General features: G+C 59.7%; 1 protein-coding gene across 1 annotated transcript in view; it reads right to left on the reverse strand.

The window, feature by feature from the left end:
• Nucleotides 1-1,650: 1,650 nt before the first annotated feature.
• Nucleotides 1,651-18,088, reverse strand: part of GYPC (glycophorin C (Gerbich blood group)) — a 40,734-nt gene continuing 24,296 nt past the window's right edge. Inside the window, exons 2-3 of the mRNA XM_079782714.1 lie at nucleotides 3,734-3,784; nucleotides 1,651-2,306 (exon numbers count right to left, since the gene is read on the reverse strand). Coding sequence (XP_079638840.1) covers nucleotides 2,110-2,306; nucleotides 3,734-3,784 — 248 coding nt within the window. The 3' untranslated portion in view covers nucleotides 1,651-2,109. The remainder of the gene's footprint in view (nucleotides 2,307-3,733; nucleotides 3,785-18,088) is intronic.

The following is an 18,088-nucleotide window of genomic DNA, read 5'->3' on the forward strand; positions in this document are numbered from 1 at the left end:
AACGTGTCCTGAGGAACTGTTGGTGCACGAATGTGCAGCAGGTATTCTGGGAAGAAATGGGGTCTCTGGCCAAATCCATTTGGGGAAGCCTGCATTCCCTTCCCTGCCCTCACACCTCCGTCACGGCACACACGGGCACTAAAGTGTGGGCACTGAACGTGCGGGCACTGAACGTGTGGGCACTGAGCGTGCGGGCACTGAGCGTGTGGGCACTGAACGTGCGGGCACTGAACATGCGGGCAACTAAACATGCGGGCACTAAATGTGGGCACTGAATGTGTGGGCACTGAATGTGCAGGCACTGAACGTGTGGGCACTGAACGTGTGGGCACTGAATGTGCGGGCACTAAACGTGCGGGCACTGAACGTGCGGGCACTGAACGTGCGGGCACTAAACATGCGGGCACTAAATGTGGGCACTGAATGTGGGGGCAATGAATGTGCAGGCACTAAACATGCGGGCACTAAACGTGTGGGCACTGAACGTGCGGGCACTGAACGTGTGGGCACTGAATGTGCGGGCACTGAACATGTGGGCACTGAACGTGTGGGCACTGAACGTGCGGGCACTGAACATGCGGGCAGCCTGCACCGCTTCACTCGGCTCAATATGCCATTTCCCAAACCTGTCTGCCCGGGCGCGCCCTCTGTGTGGCTGTCTGGCACCTGGTGCCAGGGGTGTTCTATCGGGCACAGTTTGGGACATAGAACTAGCCAACCCTCATTTCACAGCCGAGGCGGTGGAGGGCCAGGCGCCGGGGCCGCCCCGGGAGCAGTCGCACCGGGGGGCCAGGGTCCTCTCTTCTCTGCCTCTCCCCGACAGCCCTGGCTTCAGCTCCGAAGGTGGTGGCCGTTCCCCACTGCGTGGGACCCATTAGCTGCTGGGGAGAGTGCCTGGGGCCCCGGCTGCACTGGTGCCGCCCTCGGGACCCTGGGCCCCGGAGCGCCCGGTAGCCAGGGAGCAGTCTTACGCGGAGCTGCTGGGTTCGGGGTGACTGCCGAGCTGCGGGGGTCTCAGAGGGATTCCTGGGAGAGAGCATGGTTAGGATTCATCTTCCTTTCCTGCTGCTCACTTTAAGTTCTGATTACTGTTCAGGAAGCATTTAGAGGTGGTCAATGAGGCACTTTTGTTAACTTATCTGTACACACTATACCCCGGTACCACGTGTGGGCCAGGACACAGCACCGAGCACGTGGCATGTTTGTCCCGGCCCTCAGCCCCCCGGCGGGCGGTCCTCTGGAGGGACAAGAACGGTGAGGCCAGAGGTCAAGCAAGCCGTCCCCGTTCCCGGGCCAGGAAAGGGGAGCCAGGGCGCACACCCAGGAGCTTGTGCCGGGAGGACGGGTTCGCCCAGTGCCTACGGCCGTGTTTCCTAGGCCCCGCTTCAGAGAACAGGCCGTCAGCCAGGGCGGTTCCACCCTCGGATTGGTTTCTGAAGCTGGCGCCCCTTGGGAAAGGAATGCTGGTAACTGGCCCAGGACCCAGGACCCGGGCCTGTCTGTGCTGGGGCCGCAGTGCAGCTGGAAGAGGGCGGCCCAGCCCCATGCACCCACCGGCACGCAGACTCTGACAGGGACACGGTCGCCGTGAAAAGCCGCCCTGGGTGGCATCGACGCTTCCCCAGACAGTGATGCTAATGCTGTTTGACTCTGGAAGGTCAGGTACGTTTCAAATTTATTTCCTGTCACTGAGAGGGGGATCAATGGAAGACAAAGCCGCTTCAGCTCAGTCACCTGCTGCTCCCCCAAATGTCAAGGACTGACATCGGATGCCATCGTCCCAGTCAGCACAGCCTGGCTCTTCTTGCTTCCCCAGCCCCCACCCCACTCACACCCAGCAGGGACTTACACGTGCCCTGATGACAATGGCACTGCCCAGAGGACCCCGAATTTCCCCTACAGACAAAGGCTGGCATCTGGGGGTCACCGTCCCCGGGAGGGGCCTCCCTGCTGGGCTCCTCCTCTCCTCCCAGCGCCCCAGCCCAGGGTTCCCAGGCCACGCGTGTGGCTTGGGCCGAGGGGGTGCTCCGGCGGTCTGCTTGGTGGCACAGGTGGCGGCGTGACGTCCTGGAGTAGGAGGAGGCGTGGGGGAGGGGAGGTGTGGTGCCCTCAGATAAAGTACTCCTTTCGGCTGCTGTCCCCAGCATCCTGGAGCGACGGGTCGCCCTGCAGGGCCGCGTCTGCGCTCTCGGCAAACTCCGTGCCCTTGTCCTCGTGCGTGCGGTACGTGCCCTTGTGCCGGTACATGTAGTGCAGAATGAGCAGGAGCAGGCCGACCAGGAAGACGGCCACGGCGGTGATCACGCCTGCAGGGGGCAGACACACAGCTGTCTGAGAGCAGAGCGGGAGGTCCCAACACAGGGTCCTGGCAGGACCGAGCTGGCCCATTCCCGCCACTCTCCTCCCTGCCCCTGTCGCTCACCCCTCCTCTGTGCCCATCTGAGTTGACCCCTCTCTCCTCCCCCCACCCGCCCCCTCTGGGCACTTTGCAGACCTGTGGGCATGGTTTGTAATTCGTGTAAAACAACTCTGCGGGTTTGCCTGAAGCAGAGCGGTTCAGGGGATCAGAACTTTCCGTTTTAAACCAGGGCTCCTGGGGCTGGGACTTAGAGGCGCTGAAACCGTGGAGCTGGCTGCCCGCTGTGCACCATGGGGGTGGGGTATGGCCAAGGGGATGGACCCTGCGAGCTGGGCCTCCGGGACACTTGGGCGAAGTGTGGTTTCACTGCTCCAGGCCCTGCCCACTTGCCCTGAGCCCCTGGGAGGTGGGATCTGGGAAGAGTCTGCAGGGAGCAGGGGTTGGCCAAGCAAAAGCCCGAAGGGGCGGGATCTTGGGGGACACGTGCGAGAGCACAGGTGTGGACCTCATTTGGAGTCAGGAGGGGAGAGATGAGGTTTGAGGGCTGGTCAGCAGAGCCAGGTCACAGGGGTCGTGGGGTGACAGGTAAGCAGAGCTAATGGGGCCCCGGGGGTGTGAGTCAGGCATTTGTTCTGAGGCCACAGAGCAAGCCTCTGCTTGGCCTCAGAGGCAGGTTCATTCGTGCCCCTTGGGGGATGTTAGAGGCTATGGGGAGGCTCCCACCTCGAGGAGCAATGTCCTAACCGCCCTGCTGCCCGCGGGACGGCGCTGCTGTGCATGGTGCTGACAGCACTGTCCAAGGAGCGGGAGGGTCAGGGTCAATGGGCAGGTTACTGGAACTGAGAGCAGCTGAGGGCGGCCTTCACGTCTTCCTACCTAGGTGTCAAGCCCCGAGCTGTTCACGAGCGGGAGATGTGAGTGTCAGGAGGAAACAGCACGCACCTCCCAAACCCAGTCCTTCCTGAAGCGGATTGGGGTCACAACCGTGCCCAGTGGGTCACATCTTTTTAAGGATGGAGGGACGGGGTGTGGACCCAGGACAGGGACTGGGGGGAGATGAGGGCACAGAGAAGAGTTCAGGGAGCCCTGTCCAGCCAACACCCCCCCCCCCCCCTCCTGCAGAGTAGCTGTGTCCAGCCCCTGATCTCCGTGACTCCAGGGCCCTGTGAGCTCCCTGCCGCCGTGCCCTCCCGCCCTCATCTCCCCCTCGCCGCCGGACACCGGTTGGACATTTCCTGACGGGCCAGGCTCTCCCAGTCTCCACGCAGAGCCCCTGGGAGAGGGCGAGCGCTGCCCCGCCTGAACCCTCAGCTGGTTCTCCTGCAGACGCCACCTCCGACCCTCCTGCCCGCTGGGAGGGCCTGGGCCACTCACCTGCCATGATGGCTATGTCCATGGTGGTCCACGCCATCCAGGGGCCGGGCTCTGTGAACAGAACAGAGGAGCCCAAGTTGAGAGAGGAAGGTCCCACACCAGCGGCGTCTCAGCCCAGCCCGCACCCTCTGCCCACAACGCAGCAGCTCCGAGTGGACCGGAGACAGCATGCTGCACGGGCCTCCGGCCAGGGCGCACAGAGCCATGCCAGGCTCTGCTTGGCCACTGACGGTGCTGGAGAGCTCAGCAGGAGCCATCCGAGCCAGACCCAGGGAGGGCACCTCCGGGGCTGTGTGAGCGTGTCAGGGCTGTATCTCCGACCGCAAGGGTGCCTGCACCTGCCGATGCTCAGCACACATCTGCAGGGGCGCGGAGGTTGGCCCCCTGCTGCATTCGGTACTTCAGCACCTCAGCTGTTCTCACAGTGAGGTCACACCAGACCATCTGCGGCGTGTCCGCACGAACACAGCTCGCCTGCGCCGGTGCCCTTGAGCTGCTTTCTGTCTGCAATATAACGTGCTCCTCACAGCAGTCCCACACACATGTGGTGTTATGAGCCCATTTCCCTGGAAGGACACTGAGGCTCAGAAAGCAACCTGCCCATGCTCGCACAGCTCGTCCAGTGGCAGCCGGGACTGCGGGCTCTCACCTCTGGGGTGCACTCCCTTTTCTCTCTCTGGAAGCCCTTCCCCGAGGCTCCCATCGGGAGATCCCTCCCTGAGACCCCTCTCCAGGTCTGCACCCTCCCCGCCCCTCTCCAGGGGAAGCGCCCCTGCGGCGCTCTCCTCGCTGCTAAGTGCGCTTCTCTGAAGCTCAGCGTCCGGCCAGAGGGCTAGGGACCTGCGTGTGTCTCCAGCGGCTGCGCAGAGGTCTCCTCCCTCTTCCGGGCCACGAGCGAGAGGAAGGATTCGTGAGAGCATGGAGATATCAGTGCTAACGTGGAAATCCCATCACAGCGATGACACACATCAAAACAGAAGGCTACGTCATAACAGTCATTTCCGCTCAGATCATCATTTTAATTCGAGTGCAATGAGGTCATTTGTTTGCTGGGCTTCTTTGATTATTGATTCAATTTCATTAGCAGCTTTGGGTCTGTCCCATTTTGTTTCCTCCTGATTCAGTCTTGGAAGCATGTATATTCTAAAAATGTATCCTTTTTTTCCAAGTTGTCCAATTTGTTGGCATATAATTGCACGTAGTATTTTCTTATAATCCCTTGTAGTTATAATCCCTTATAATCGCTTTCATGTCTTATTTTGTTTACTTGGGTCCTCTCTCTTCGTTTCTTGAGTTTCATTGAGGTTTCGTCAGTGTGATCCGGGTGAGCTGGGTAAGCAAGCAGCAGAGGCATTTGGCTTGGATCATGTGGGAGACTTCTCTTGGCTCTGCTTGGGGGCCGAGTACTCAAACCGATGAACCGGACCACTAGCCCCTGGCAGGCCAGCCGGCTGCGGGCTGGAGGGATCGCCAAGTGAGCCTCCAACATGGGCTCCTGCGAGGTCATGTCTACCAAGCGGCACGGTGGCAGGGGAGCCGCTCTCCGTGCCGTGCCGTGCCCCTGCGGCTGCGCAGAGCTGAATTTGCTCCGGCTGCATAATGTCACTGAGCCCCGGGTGGGGACACTTCAGCATGACCAGAACTGCCACAGGTCGGGACTGGCACAGGGAGGAAGCCGGACCGTTGGGAGGGTGGGGATGGTGCAGGAGACAGTGGTTCCTAAAGTGCGGTCCCCGGAGCAGCAGCATTTCCTGGGGGCCCGCAGATATGCACACTTTCGGCTCCACCTGCTCTACTCTATCAGAAGTGCTGGCCTGGGCCGCCCTCCCGCCGTGGGCACAGGCCTTCAGGTGCTTCTGACGCGCGCAGGGCTGAGACGGGCGCAGGGCTGAGACGGGCACAGGGCTGAGACGGGCGCAGGGCTGAGACGGGCCCGGGGCTGAGACGGGCGCAGGGCTGAGACGGGCGCAGGGCTGAGACGGGCACAGGGCTGAGACAGGCCCGGGGCTGAGACGGGCGCAGGGCTGAGACGGGCGCAGGGCTGAGACGGGCGCAGGGCTGAGACGGGCCCGGGGCTGAGACGGGCGCAGGGCTGAGACGGGCGCAGGGCTGGGACGGGCGCAGGGCTGGGACGGGCGCAGGGCTGAGACGGGCGCAGGGCTGAGACGGGCGCAGGGCTGGGACGGGCGCAGGGCTGAGACGGGCGCAGGGCTGAGACGGGCGCAGGGCTGAGACGGGCGCAGGGCTGAGATTGGCACAGGGCTGAGATGGCTGGTGGAAGAGAAGGCTTCCCGGGGGTGCTATCAGATTGGCCCTGGAAGGACGAATGGGGGTTTGCTGCACAGACAAGAGTATACACAGGCCGGGCAGAGAGCTCAGCGCTCGCACCAGTGCTCACTGTTACCTGCTTCTCAGCGTTCTCCCCAATGCTGCCCACTGTCCGTGACACGCGGCGGCGGGGGGGGGGGGGGGGAGTCGGGGGTCGGGGGGGAATCACCTTAACTCAGCTGAGCACCCCGTGAAAGTCCACCCCCTGCTGGGTGGAAGGTAGGTGTGTGCTAGGGATTAGAGTGGTACTGAGCTCAGGAACTCAGGCGGGTTCCAGGGGCGGCTGTTCGAGGTGCGTTTACAGTGGAGCAGGGTGTCATCTATGGCCAAGTGTGGGTCAGACATCAGACTGAGGCACCGTCCAGCCCTGAGATTGGACAGGCACGAGAGGCCTCACCCTGACCTTCTGCGGAGACCCACAGGGCCCTACATCTCTCCTTGCTGCCCCCCTCCGAGTGGAGCTCCACCAATCCCAGCACCACAGGAGCCTCGCCACAACCCCACGCCCAGCATCGCGCAGGTGACCCCGGACGGCAGTTGGTGACTGCCACTTGAGAGCTTAGTCCTTCCTGAAGAACTGAGGGTCAGATTGCACCACGTCACCGTGGTGGCAGCCCGGGTTCAAATCCTGGCTCAACCAATGTAATAGTGGGGCAGTCAGCCAAGTGTTTACTGTCGACTGCCTTTAGCTTCTGTGTATGTGAAACAGGGCTAATGGCACCCTGCTTGTCCCAGGGACAAGAAATGAGCAATGCTTTGTATGCGATGTGGACATGAGAACCACATGGTACATGCCCAGAACGGGGTGCTCAGTTGTGGGCACTGTGGCTCTGCGTCTTATGAATGCTCCTGGTTGCATCGCAAAGCCGTCACCTAAGCAGCCAGCTGACAGGTCTGTGCGTCCACACAGGGGCTGGACGCGGTCAGGTTCCCACTGACCGTGAGACAGCACCTGGTGCCTGGGGCCCTGGGGCCCCACGTGGCTGCAGGGACCAGGGCAGGTCCCAAGGAATGGGCAGTGAGCCTTTGACCTCAGGGGTATGCTCTCCCTGGCAGGTGCGACTGTGACCTATGAGCTTGATTTAGGGCAGTGCTCTAAACCCACTCCTGGGTCATAGACAGAGAGAGAGAGAGAGAGAGAGAGAGAGAGAGAGAGAGAGAGAGAGAGAATGGGGAGGGAGAGGGACACAGAGAGAAAATAGCTTACAAAGCATGAGGACCCTCCCTGCGGCGGGGGACTGTTAGGTAGAGCTTCGATCTTACTTGCACACACACCTAGGGACCCGAGTCACAGTGTAAAGGGTGTTTCCCAGGGTCATGCTCACCATCGTGTTCGGGACATTAACACTATAAGAGGAAATAAATCAAATCCTTAGCCCTACAGTGTTTTGTTAAAAGAAAACTCAACTAAGAGATCAAATAACATGCAGGCAGGTGGGGAGCAAAGCAGAGGGAAGCTGATGTGGGTGACTGAGTTGTGCCACACTCTGGCTTCCGAACCCCCGAGGTGGACACCAGCGCAGCCTCGCCACACGGCCAGGGCTGGGCCACACGGCCAAGTGCAGGGACCCCCGAAGCTTCCCGAGAGCTGGTGGATGAGAGGGAAAGGGAAGGGCTGACCTGCTCCTACATGCACACCTCGCACAGGGCGCAGGGGGAGCGGAGGCAGGCCGTCAGTCATAGAGGCCTCAGGAAATCCCAGGTGTGGGAGAACATCCCTAAACTATGGCCGTGATGGGATGGGTCCTGGAGGAAGAGAAGGAGGAGGAGGAGGAGAAGGAGAAGGAAGAGGAGGAGGAGGAGAAGGAGGAGGAACAGGAGGAAAAAAAAAAGGAGGAGGAGAAGCAGGAAGAGGAGGAAGAGCAGGAGGAGGAGAAGGAGGAGGAAGAGGAGGAAGAGGAGCAGGAGGAGGAGCAGGAGGAAAAAAAGGAGGAGGAGAAGCAGGAAGAGGAGGAAGAGCAGGAGGAGGAGAAGGAGGAGGAAGAGGGGGAAGAGCAGGAGGAGGAGGAGGAGGAGGAGCAGGAGGAGGAAGAGGAGCAGGAGGAGGAGCAGGAGGAGGAAGAGGAGCAGGAGGAGGAGCAGGAGGAGGAAGAGGAGCAGGAGGAGGAAGAGGAGCAGGAGGAGGTGGAAGAGCAGGAGGAGGAGGAGGAGGAGGAGCAGGAGGAGGAACAGGAGGAGGAAGAGGAGCAGGAGGAGGAGGAGGAGGAGGAGGAGGAGGAGGAGCAGGAGGAGGAAGAGGAGCAGGAGGAGGAGGAGGAGGAGCAGGAGGAGGAGGAGGAGGAGCACTGTGTTGGTTCTCTGTGCATTTCCTGGAGAAGGCCCTGGGTTCGGCTGCCTTTTAAGCTCCTCATTTAGACCTACAGCAAGCCAGCAGAGGCAGGGTAGTCCCGTCTCTAAGCTACAGATGATGAAGTGCTTGCCCAAAGAGCTCAAGCAACTTGTGGAAACCTCACGGCCACCAAAGGGCCGAGCCGCGGTCAGCCCCAGTTCCCTAGCACAGCAGCAGCGGGCCGGGCACGCTCTCCCTGTGCAGCCAGCAGTTTGGCTGCAGCCCCACCCCTGCTGGCGCTCCCGTCCACAGGCGGCCACCGCCCGTCCTCTGGTCAGAGGCAAGCAGTCCCTGCGGCGAAGGCACACGGGGCTGCCCTCCGTGCAGGTGACAAACCGCTCCAGCGGGCAGCCTGGGCGCAGGGGACAGGGTGCACTTTCGCAGCTGGATCCTGCGGGGAGGGGGTGCTGTTTCTCAGATGCTGACAGAGAGCAGTGGTCAGGGCTGCCCCAAGGACACAGCCTGACCCTTCCCTTGTGTTTCTATCCTCACCCCCCCTCCTCAAATGGCTTTTCCTTGGGCCTCAGGGGCGGCAGAGAAAGCGCCCACTCCCCTTTCCCAGCCCCCGGTCCAGAGCCAGGGCGAAGGCTCCGGCAGCGAGCGCCCGGGGTTGAGAGTGAGGGGGGCCTCAGTGAGGAGGTCTGGGTGTTCTGGGGAGAAGACGCCCATTAGCCGTGAAACCATGAAGGGAAACAGGGTTGTGGTGGAACCCTTGGAGAGCGCCCGCCATGACGTGGTGCCCAGGAGGGCTGAGCGGCGGCCACCTGTCCGTGAGGCTCTGGGAGGAAGGACCTGCAGCTGGCGACGCCTGGGGGTCTGTGTGGTTCAGGAGGAGCTCTGGGGAGCCGGGCCGGGGAAAGTGCTCCTGGGCTCTCACTGGGTTTCTCGTTCCTGCTCGCGATTCTGGCCTTGAAGTTCTTATGAAAGTGAAGTAGAAATCACTTGACATTTGAAGTTTATTAACTGGCTTTTCTTCTTGGTAGAAAAAGGTCAAATACATTTTCTTTTCTTGCATGGTTTGTTGTTATCATGCCCTGAAAGAGGGAGCATTCAAGCTGCAACTGGGAAAACCGGCCTCAGGCTATATGGTCCCAAAGAAAGAAGCAAATGGCTGTTGTCCAGCCGGCCACCTCTCCGAGCAGGGCGCACGTGCCCGCCCCAGGCTCTGGGACGCGGAGAGGACGGTCGGTCCTCAGGCAGCTAGGACTCTGGAAGGGACACAGCATATTTACGTGAATGGCTGAACTGCCAGCACTCTCCTCCCTGGGTGATAAGGTGCCAAAGGAGCGGACAGAGCTACCTGGGTGTTGTGGGGGTCTCAGCCATCAGCCTCGGCTCCAGGAGGCCCGGGCTCTGGACAGTGAGGAGGCTCCTCATTGTGCGCGTTCTGTCCTCGGCAGCTTTCTCCAGCACCTTCTCCGCCCCAGCAGTGTGCGCCCAAGGCCACATCGGCCCTGCCTCTGGGAGCTTACTGTGACGCAGGCAGAGACCCAGATATCCGTGGGGAAGCTCCGAGGGGAGTTCTCCAATGTTCTCAGGAGAGGAAGGCTTCTCGGAGGAGGAGGTCCCAGGCTGGCCTGCTGAGAGCTGGGGTCAGCAATGCCAACAGGAGAGCCGGGAACCGTGTTAAGAGAAGGACGTGGAGGAGTCCATAGGGGAGTGGTCGGCAGGGCTTCTGGGCCTCACTGCCATGTGCCTGGCCATCTCTGCGGGGGCTGGGCTCCAGGCCGGGCCGGCTGGGCGCTGGGGAGCTTAACCATCTGCACCCTCCCGCACGGCCACCCACCCCTCCCTTCTGCAAAAGCGTGTGTCCGCTTACCTGGTTAGCTGACTGAATTCACAGGGCCAGGAGAATTTGACCGCCTTGGGCAGAGTGTGCCTTCCAGTCTCAAGGTCAAATGCTTGCCCTCATCATCACCATGTGTCACTTTGTAACCCGCCTTCCCGTTCCCGGGACCGCCCGAGTGCTGTGCGACATGATGCTGCTCCGACACCATGCAGTGCCCTCCCCCAGCCGTGCCCCGTCTTCCCTGCCGCGCCGTGCCTGCAGCTCCTGCATGAACAGGACCGGTGTCTGGCAGGGACCAGAGCCTGGCAGGCTACCACCCACCCCACGTCAAAACGCCGAGGCCCGCGAGGCCAGGTGGCCAGGAGACGTGCCTCTCTGCTCCGGGGCAGAGAGCATTCCGGGCTGGGCAGTGGGGGAGGGCAGGCACTCGGCACTGAGGAGTGGACTGTGGGCAGTGCCAGCGAGGGAACCTCTTCCCCGCACGCACCTGGGGCCTGCTCAGGAGGTTTTCACATCTAGGCGCTTGTTCTGGGGATGGAGACTGGGGGGAGGGGAACTGGAAAGAAAGGTGAGGATGTGTGGTCACAGCCCGAGTGTCGGGGTCCAGGTTTCTGCACCTGCATCTCCCTGCTTTTGTCCTGAACGTGTTTTTGTTTTGTTTTGTTTTTGTTTTTAAGAGAGCCTTATTTAAACACAAGGACCAGACTACCTCAGTTGAGCCACAGGGTCTACTAGGAAGTAAAGGAAGGAATGCGTCGTCTCCATTCTTGTTCAGAGTATAAAACAGCGGGGCCAGGGCGGCATTTGAAGCTTGTGCTGAACTACGGCTAAGGAAGAACAGATGAACGGATTTGCCTTCACTGAGCACAAGACGCAAGGCCTAAGGAGCAAGAATTAAATGCCCCTGAGCGGTCTCCTCAGGTGGCACGAGCTCTACCTTCCCCAGCTCGAGGCAGATTACGCCTCTGGTGTCAGGGGAACTTCTCAGGCAAGTTACCTCCACTCTGGAGCCCCCTCTCCTCCTGTGCAAACAGAGAAAGAAACCTCCAGTCTCGCAGGGTCCCCACGGGTTAGCGACTGAGCTCCACAGCACCCTGGACTGTCCTGGGGAATGCTCGGCCTGCAGACCTGGGCTTGGTGGCATGACCACTGGGTAGGCTCCCTGGGAGTATGTGTGGGTGCCTAGCACGGTGCCCACGAAGGCCGGCTATCTGAATATTACTTATTATCACTGTTGACATGGCCTCTGTCAAAGTGGGATTCTCAAAAATGGGGACCTTTACTGCTCCTTACACTATTTGCCAAATGCGTCACCCTGAGAACCAAAAGCTCTATTTCTATTAATTGATCCTAGAGAAATAATCTGAAATGGGAAGACAAGTTCATGCTCAGGAAAGTATATTGCAAGATGGTTTGAAGTAGAAAATAAATGGAAGAGAAGAATCTAAACGGCCCTCGTTAGGGCACTGGCCATGTGAATGCACCGACACGATAGAGTACTATGCAGTTATTGAAGAGTACTATGCAGTTATTGAAGAGACGCATGGGCATGGGCGTCAGTGACAGGAGAAAGTGCTTACAGCACAATTTACAGTACAATTTGAGGGAAAGAAACAGGACCTTGTAAATATAAATGATGTCAATTACTAGTATTTTTAAAAGCCTTAGAAAAAGGAATGAAAGGAGTACTTTAAGATGTTGAGGTGGTTGCTTTTGCACAGTGGATGGGATTATGGTGGCATTGTTTTCTTCTAGGGTACAGCTTTATGCACATTTAAAACCATCTACAATAAAGGTGTGTCACTTTAAAGGGCAAGGAGTGGGAGCGGGTCTTTGAAACTGGCTCTCAGAACTGACCTCAGACTAGTAGTCCACGAAGGTCCCTCCCGGCTGCACCTGTTGGTCCAACCCCGTGCCCCATTGGGTGTCTTGTGACCCTCCACAAACCAGCCCCCAATTCTATCTCTTTCCAACCATGCTGGGCCATCATGGGCAGTGGGACTGTGGCTGCCTCCTCTCAATGACCTGAGTCTTATGTTCCCACACCTGTGGCCGGACCTGGTAAAGAGGTGCTTCAAGTAGACGTTTTCAATTCCAACCACAGCGCGCACACGGACAGAGCAGGTGCACTCACCGCCCGAGCGCCTCGCCTGCTTCTCCCGGCTCGCCTGTGGGTGAGGAGCTGAGCGGTGGTCTAACTGCAGTAGTCCTCACCCAGATTCTCATTTCTGGGTGGAGCAGAGGGAGGCTCTGGCTCGCAGGGCCAGGTCCCCGGTGCATATTAGAAATCTCAGGGCTGTTGGCCACAGGTTGGCTTCTCTGTAGCTCCTTGAGGTCACCATGGCCTCTCTCCCCGCTGGCTTCTCAGGACCCCGGGATTGAGTATCTTCTACAGACACTTCCCAGACTGCTGAGATGCTCTGGCTAGAATTCTCTGAGGGGAAGCCTCATTTGTTTTGATTACATTCTCAGGGGAAAGAACCTTATCATGGAAATACACCGACTCAGTTTTTTTCCTCTTGGCCTCTTCCTTTTTTTTTTTTTTTTTAAATCCATGTGACCATCTTCAATCTCTTCATCCTCATCCAGACTCAGTCATTCCAAGATGTGCCTTTTTGATGTGCAGATTATTACTGAGCCAAAGGCAACCCAGGCCCTGCAGGCTCGTGAGAAACTTCTGCCCCTCTTACCCGGGAGATCTTAAATTAGGGGCCTCGCCCATAATAAGAGATTATCAGAGATAACCTATTTTTGACCTTTCTATAGGGCAGGGCAAACTCCTCATTACTGAATATCTGCTAAATAATTGCAACAACTTCCTCCTCTTTAGCTCAGAGTGCCATATACACCTAACTTTCCCTCTCTGTCTCTGAACCCCCCATGTAGGCGGGGTTCCCATATGTACATATGTAGTTAAAGTTGGTTGTTTTGTTTTGTTAATTTGTCTCAGGTAAATTTAATTTTTAGAAGGTCTAAAGGGACCTTGAGTGTAGAGAAACGTTTCTTCCTTCCCTGTCCGTGATTTGCCCTACCCTTTGGAGTCTGTGTCCGTGTCCATGCTTGTAGAGAAGAGGTTGGGTTTGGCCTCCTGGAGCAGTGATGTCCGGGTTTGCCTTGCAGAGAGCGCACTCAGCTGAGGGGGTGTCAGAGGGGTCAGGCTGGAAAGTCCTTCATTTCCGTCCTAGTCTCCTGCAGTCGTGCCTGCAGAGGGCGGTGCCCAGATGAGCAGGTGCAGAGAGGAAGGCTCTGGTAGAGGAGCAGCCGAGGAAGAGGAAAGGGAAGAGGAAGAGGCCCTGCAAGGGGGCACAGCTCCTCTCCACCCTCCTCGCTGTCAGAACACTCGCTGTGTGTCTGTCCTCAGCAGGGACTGCATGGCGGGTGGATCCCTCACCTTCCAGTCCCTTCCAGAAAGAGAAAAGTGTAGTTGCAATAAAAGCTTTGGTTTCAGTCCATTTGCTAGCTCCTAAGTGACACAAGCGAGTCACAGAGGCCAACGCTGCAGGGCTGCACTCAGAGGGGAAGTCTAAAGTCGTCAAACCCACGGAAGCAGCGAGGGTGGTGGTGGCAGGGGCCGGAGGTGAGGGACAGGGTGCTGGTGGAGGCGCAGAGCTCGGGAAGCCGGTGAAGCTCTACAGACCGCTCCACACGCTGCCCATAGCCAAACACGGCGGACGGTGCAGTGACACAGGTAGGAGGGTGGAGCGCACAGTAAGTGTTCGTACCACAATGAAACAAAACCAAAGAACCACAGGGCCCCTTGTGCTCAGCCTGTGCAGCAGGGGGAGGGGGCCGGCCGGCTGTCCTCTCCTCATTCCTGCCTCCGCGCCAGCTCTGAGAGCAGCCCCCCCTGAGCTGCAGTGGGAAGGGGAAGCCAGGGGAGAGGAACCTCCTTTCCACTTAACTGGTGACACGACGCGGTTGCTCATTGTGGTGGGAATGTCCCCGGGGTGCAAGCTATTTCTGAGGGCCCAGGGGCAGCCTCGGGGAAGGACTGGCCCAGGAATGCCCACCCGCACCGTCCCCGACCAGATGTCCTCCAGCTGCTGGTCCCTGCCCAGCCTGGTCGGGCCGTCGAGGGGGCTGCTTTGAAGATGGCTCACGCCGGGCCCTCTGGGCCTGGGCCTGGGCCTGCACGGCGGGACTGTGTAGGGTGTGCAGCAGCCGCCTGACAGTCTCCTCGCATGTCCTGAGACCCTTCGCCACCTTCTCCCGGGAACTCCCGCGCAGCAGGGCTCTCCTCGGGAGTGACAGGAGCGAGTGCGCTGTGAGGGGAGCCCGGCTCCACAGACGGCACCAGCCCTGCCTGCCCAGGGCTCTCCCGGGCCCTCTCGGTTGGGCTGAGGTGGAGCGAGGGCCAGAGCGGCTGGAGAGGCAGGAACAATGCAGCACTGTCTTCTCCCTCAGCTGAGCTCAGGGACGCCCGCGTGGCCGCTGTCTAGGACAGCTTTCGGGGGGGTGGCCCCCCCTGGCCAGTGTGGACTCCACTGAGGACGTGCCTAGGGTCTGTTTTGAATGGGAGGGTACTTATTGCTCATTTTCCTCATCTTTGAGTCTTTCACTGATTTCCTACATCGGAGGAGACCCATTCACTCCCAGCTTGTTCACACACACATGCACACATGTGCACACACATCCATCCATCCATGAACACCATGGCCTTCCATGTCCTGCAGCCTTGGCCACCCCTGTCCGGGCTGAGGCAGGTGCTCCTCTAAGGCACAGCCCTGGCATGCCTGGTAGGACTGAGCGCCCCGGGTCCATGACTGCGGTGCCCAGCACAGGCAAGGGCAGGCGTGATGGAAGACACTTCTGCAAGGGGCAGCTGCGCCTCGCGGGGAGGTGTGGAGGCCCAGAAAGTGCGCGGGGCCCGAGATGGGCTGTCGTGCTCGCCCCACACGGGGTGGGAGGAGCCAATCTCTCCAGCCTGGAACAGGTCAGTGTTGTTATGCCTCTCCCCGGGGTGACCCCGGGCATCTGGCCCCTGAAGCTTACCCAGAGAGAACGTCACCTGCCCCAGACGACCACAGAGCAGGCCCTCCAGCCGCTGGGCCGTCGGGGTGGCCTTTGCTGCTCTCCCACTCACAATACCCGGAGGTCTGGGCCGCTCTCTGGCCTCCACTTCCCCTTATTGCCTGAGGCTCTCTCTTCCCACTGAACCCCCCTTTCCTCCTGTGGATAATGATGGAATTGCTACCATTTGGGGCTCACTTTGTAATTACATGTATTATTCCAATTTCTCAGAAGGATCGATGAGGTGGATGTTGTAGTTGCCTGTCACTTTACCGTTGAGGAAGCTAAGGCCCAGAGAGGTCGGGCCACTTGCCTGAGGTCACACACAGGCTGTGGGTGGGATTGGAATCGAGTCTGTCCGATTCCAAAGCTCATTCTAGAATCATCCCTTCAACAGAAGTTCACGAGAGACCGCTTGTGTCCCGTGTTTTAGAGCCTGAAGATCTAACAGTGGACAGTGCGAGGCCCTGCCCTCAGGGGCTTCCATCTTTAATTTACTTTGTTCTGTTCCTGAGGATATAAAATAAAATGTGGGATACAGTCAATTTGCAATAACTATGTAGGGGCTTCCATTTCTGGAGGAGGGGCAAGCGACAGGGAGTTAAAATGTGGGCCCAGGCGGAAGGGCAGGTGCTGAGCCAGGCTGTGGCGCGTTAAGAGAAGGGCTGGTGGCTGGAGCGCGCCCATGCACCACACGGCCGGGCTCCATTCCCCGTCAGGCACACACCTGGCTGTGGATTCGCCCCGGGTTGGGGTGCTTACCAGAGGCAACCGGTAGATGTTCCTCCCTCATGTCGTCGGTGTTTTTCTCTCCCGCTCCCTCCCTCCCTCTCTAAGTATGAGTAAGAACATAACTTCGGGTGAAGATTAAAAAAAAAAGAGGGAGAAGGCTTGCTCTTCAGAGGGCCAGGGGGGGCTCTTGGAGGAGGCAGCTTCCGGGCTGGGCTGCAGACTGAACATTTGTGTCCTCCCCAAGTTCACGGGCGGAAATCGAATCCCCAGTGGGATGGAGTTGGGCAGCCTTGGCGGTGGTTAGGCCAGGAGGGTGGAGTCCTCATGAGCGGACTGTGGCCTAGAAGCGACTCTGGAGCCCCCCCAGCCCTTCCACCCGCGAGGACCTGTGAGATGACCCGCCCTGCACCGGCAGGAGGCCCCTCCCCAGACACCGACGCTGCTGGGCTCTGATGTGGATTTCCCAGCCTCCAAAACTGTGGAAATAAATGTCTTCCCTTCCGCCGCCCAGACAGGACTAATGCGGGCTGAGCTAAGGGAGAGAATGAGCCGGGACCTGCGGAAGAGGAGCCTTCTGGGAGGCGGGGCGGGCGGGCTTGTGTTCCAGGGGAGCCAGGGCCCCGTGGCCGAGGCAGCCGCGAGGGGCAGCTGCTCGGAGGGGCTTGAGAGCACAGCGGGCGGAGGCCGTGGCTGGGCACGGCTGGCCAGCGCTTCACGCTCCGGGGACGGAGGCCGGGGGTCCAGCTGCAGCAGCGCGAGCTGTGTGCCGGGCGCATCCCGCCGGCTGCTGCGCAGAGGCCAGTCGGGGTGCGGATGGGAGAGACTGGCGTGGTCCAGGCCAGCGGCTGGACGGGGCTGTGGTGGTGCCGGTGATGAGGAGCGGCGAGGTGTGGGGTATCTGGAAAGTGGGCCAGTGGAGTTGCTGGTGGATTAGACGTGAAGTGCGCAAAGAGAGCGTCAAGGTTTTGTCCCGAGCAAGACGGATGGGGTTGCAGTTCACAAAGAGGGGAGGAGGTCCGCTGGGGACACGGTGGGAGTCACTGCCGGTGCAGGACATGTCACGCTGGGAGCCCATGAGATGCAAGCACAGGCACAGCGCGGCCACTGGACACAGGGTCTGGAGCTCTGTGTGTGTGTGTGGGGGGGGGGGAGTGGGGGGCAGGGCAGAGGCCTGGCTGGGTCTCTAGCATCTTGATGGACCTCACAGCCTCGGGCGGGAGAAGGCCCCGGCGACGGAGTGGAGAAGAGGCGCGGGGAGGCTGAGAGCTGGGCCTGTCACGCGGGGCCTGGAGAGGAGGAAGGACCAGGGAAAGAGGCAGCGACCCGGGAAGACGGGAACAGGCTGCGTCAGGGCGGCGCTGAGCACCCCACAGCACGGGGGCCGGCACAGCTCCACTGCCTGCTGCCTGTGCCGGGGCCTCTGTGCACGAGGCTCCACCTCCTCTCTCCAGCAGGAACCTCGCCACTGAAGCAGCCCCCCTCTCCTGCATCGTCGTCACCGCCCCCCCAGCCCCCAGCAGGTGACCCGGACAGCATGCTATTCTCCCAAGTTAAAGAAAGGAAAGCCTCCCTCCAACTCCTGGCCCCTCTCTCTGCCCCCCTTACAGCAAAGGCCCCAGAGGATTCCTGCACCTGCTATTGTTTCACATGCTCCTTCTGCAGTGAAAGGAGCTGACAGGATGCCTTTTCAGAATGCAGGTGCTTGAGGGAGGGGAGTGGGGAAGGCATCGAGCAGAGAGAATGGCGATTTGCTGGATGGCGTGTTTGGGTGTGTGATCATGGCACTGAGGTGGGACCTGTCAGTGAGTGTGTGCGCGCGAGTGTGCGTGGGGTGTGTTTCCAGCCACGGTCAGCTGTTTGAGTAACGGTGCACAGGAGGAGAGAGGTGCATTTACTTATCCAAGCCTGGGCCATGAGGAGAGAAGGAGAAATGGTTGAGTTCAACTACTTACTCTCTCTCTCTCTCTCCCTCTCTCTCTCTCTCTCTCTCTCTCCCTCTCCCTCCCTCTCTCTCTCTCTCTCTCTCTCTCTCTCTCTCTCTCTCACACACACACACACACACACACACACACACACACACACACACCCTGGCGAGATCGCAGAAAACAAAGAGCTGCACGCCAGTCCTCCTGCAGGTGACAACCTAGGGAGGGGGTGCAGACAATAA

Source organism: Cnephaeus nilssonii, assembly GCF_951640355.1.
Source record: "Cnephaeus nilssonii genome assembly, chromosome: 10".
Taxonomy (NCBI): domain Eukaryota; kingdom Metazoa; phylum Chordata; class Mammalia; order Chiroptera; family Vespertilionidae; genus Cnephaeus; species Cnephaeus nilssonii.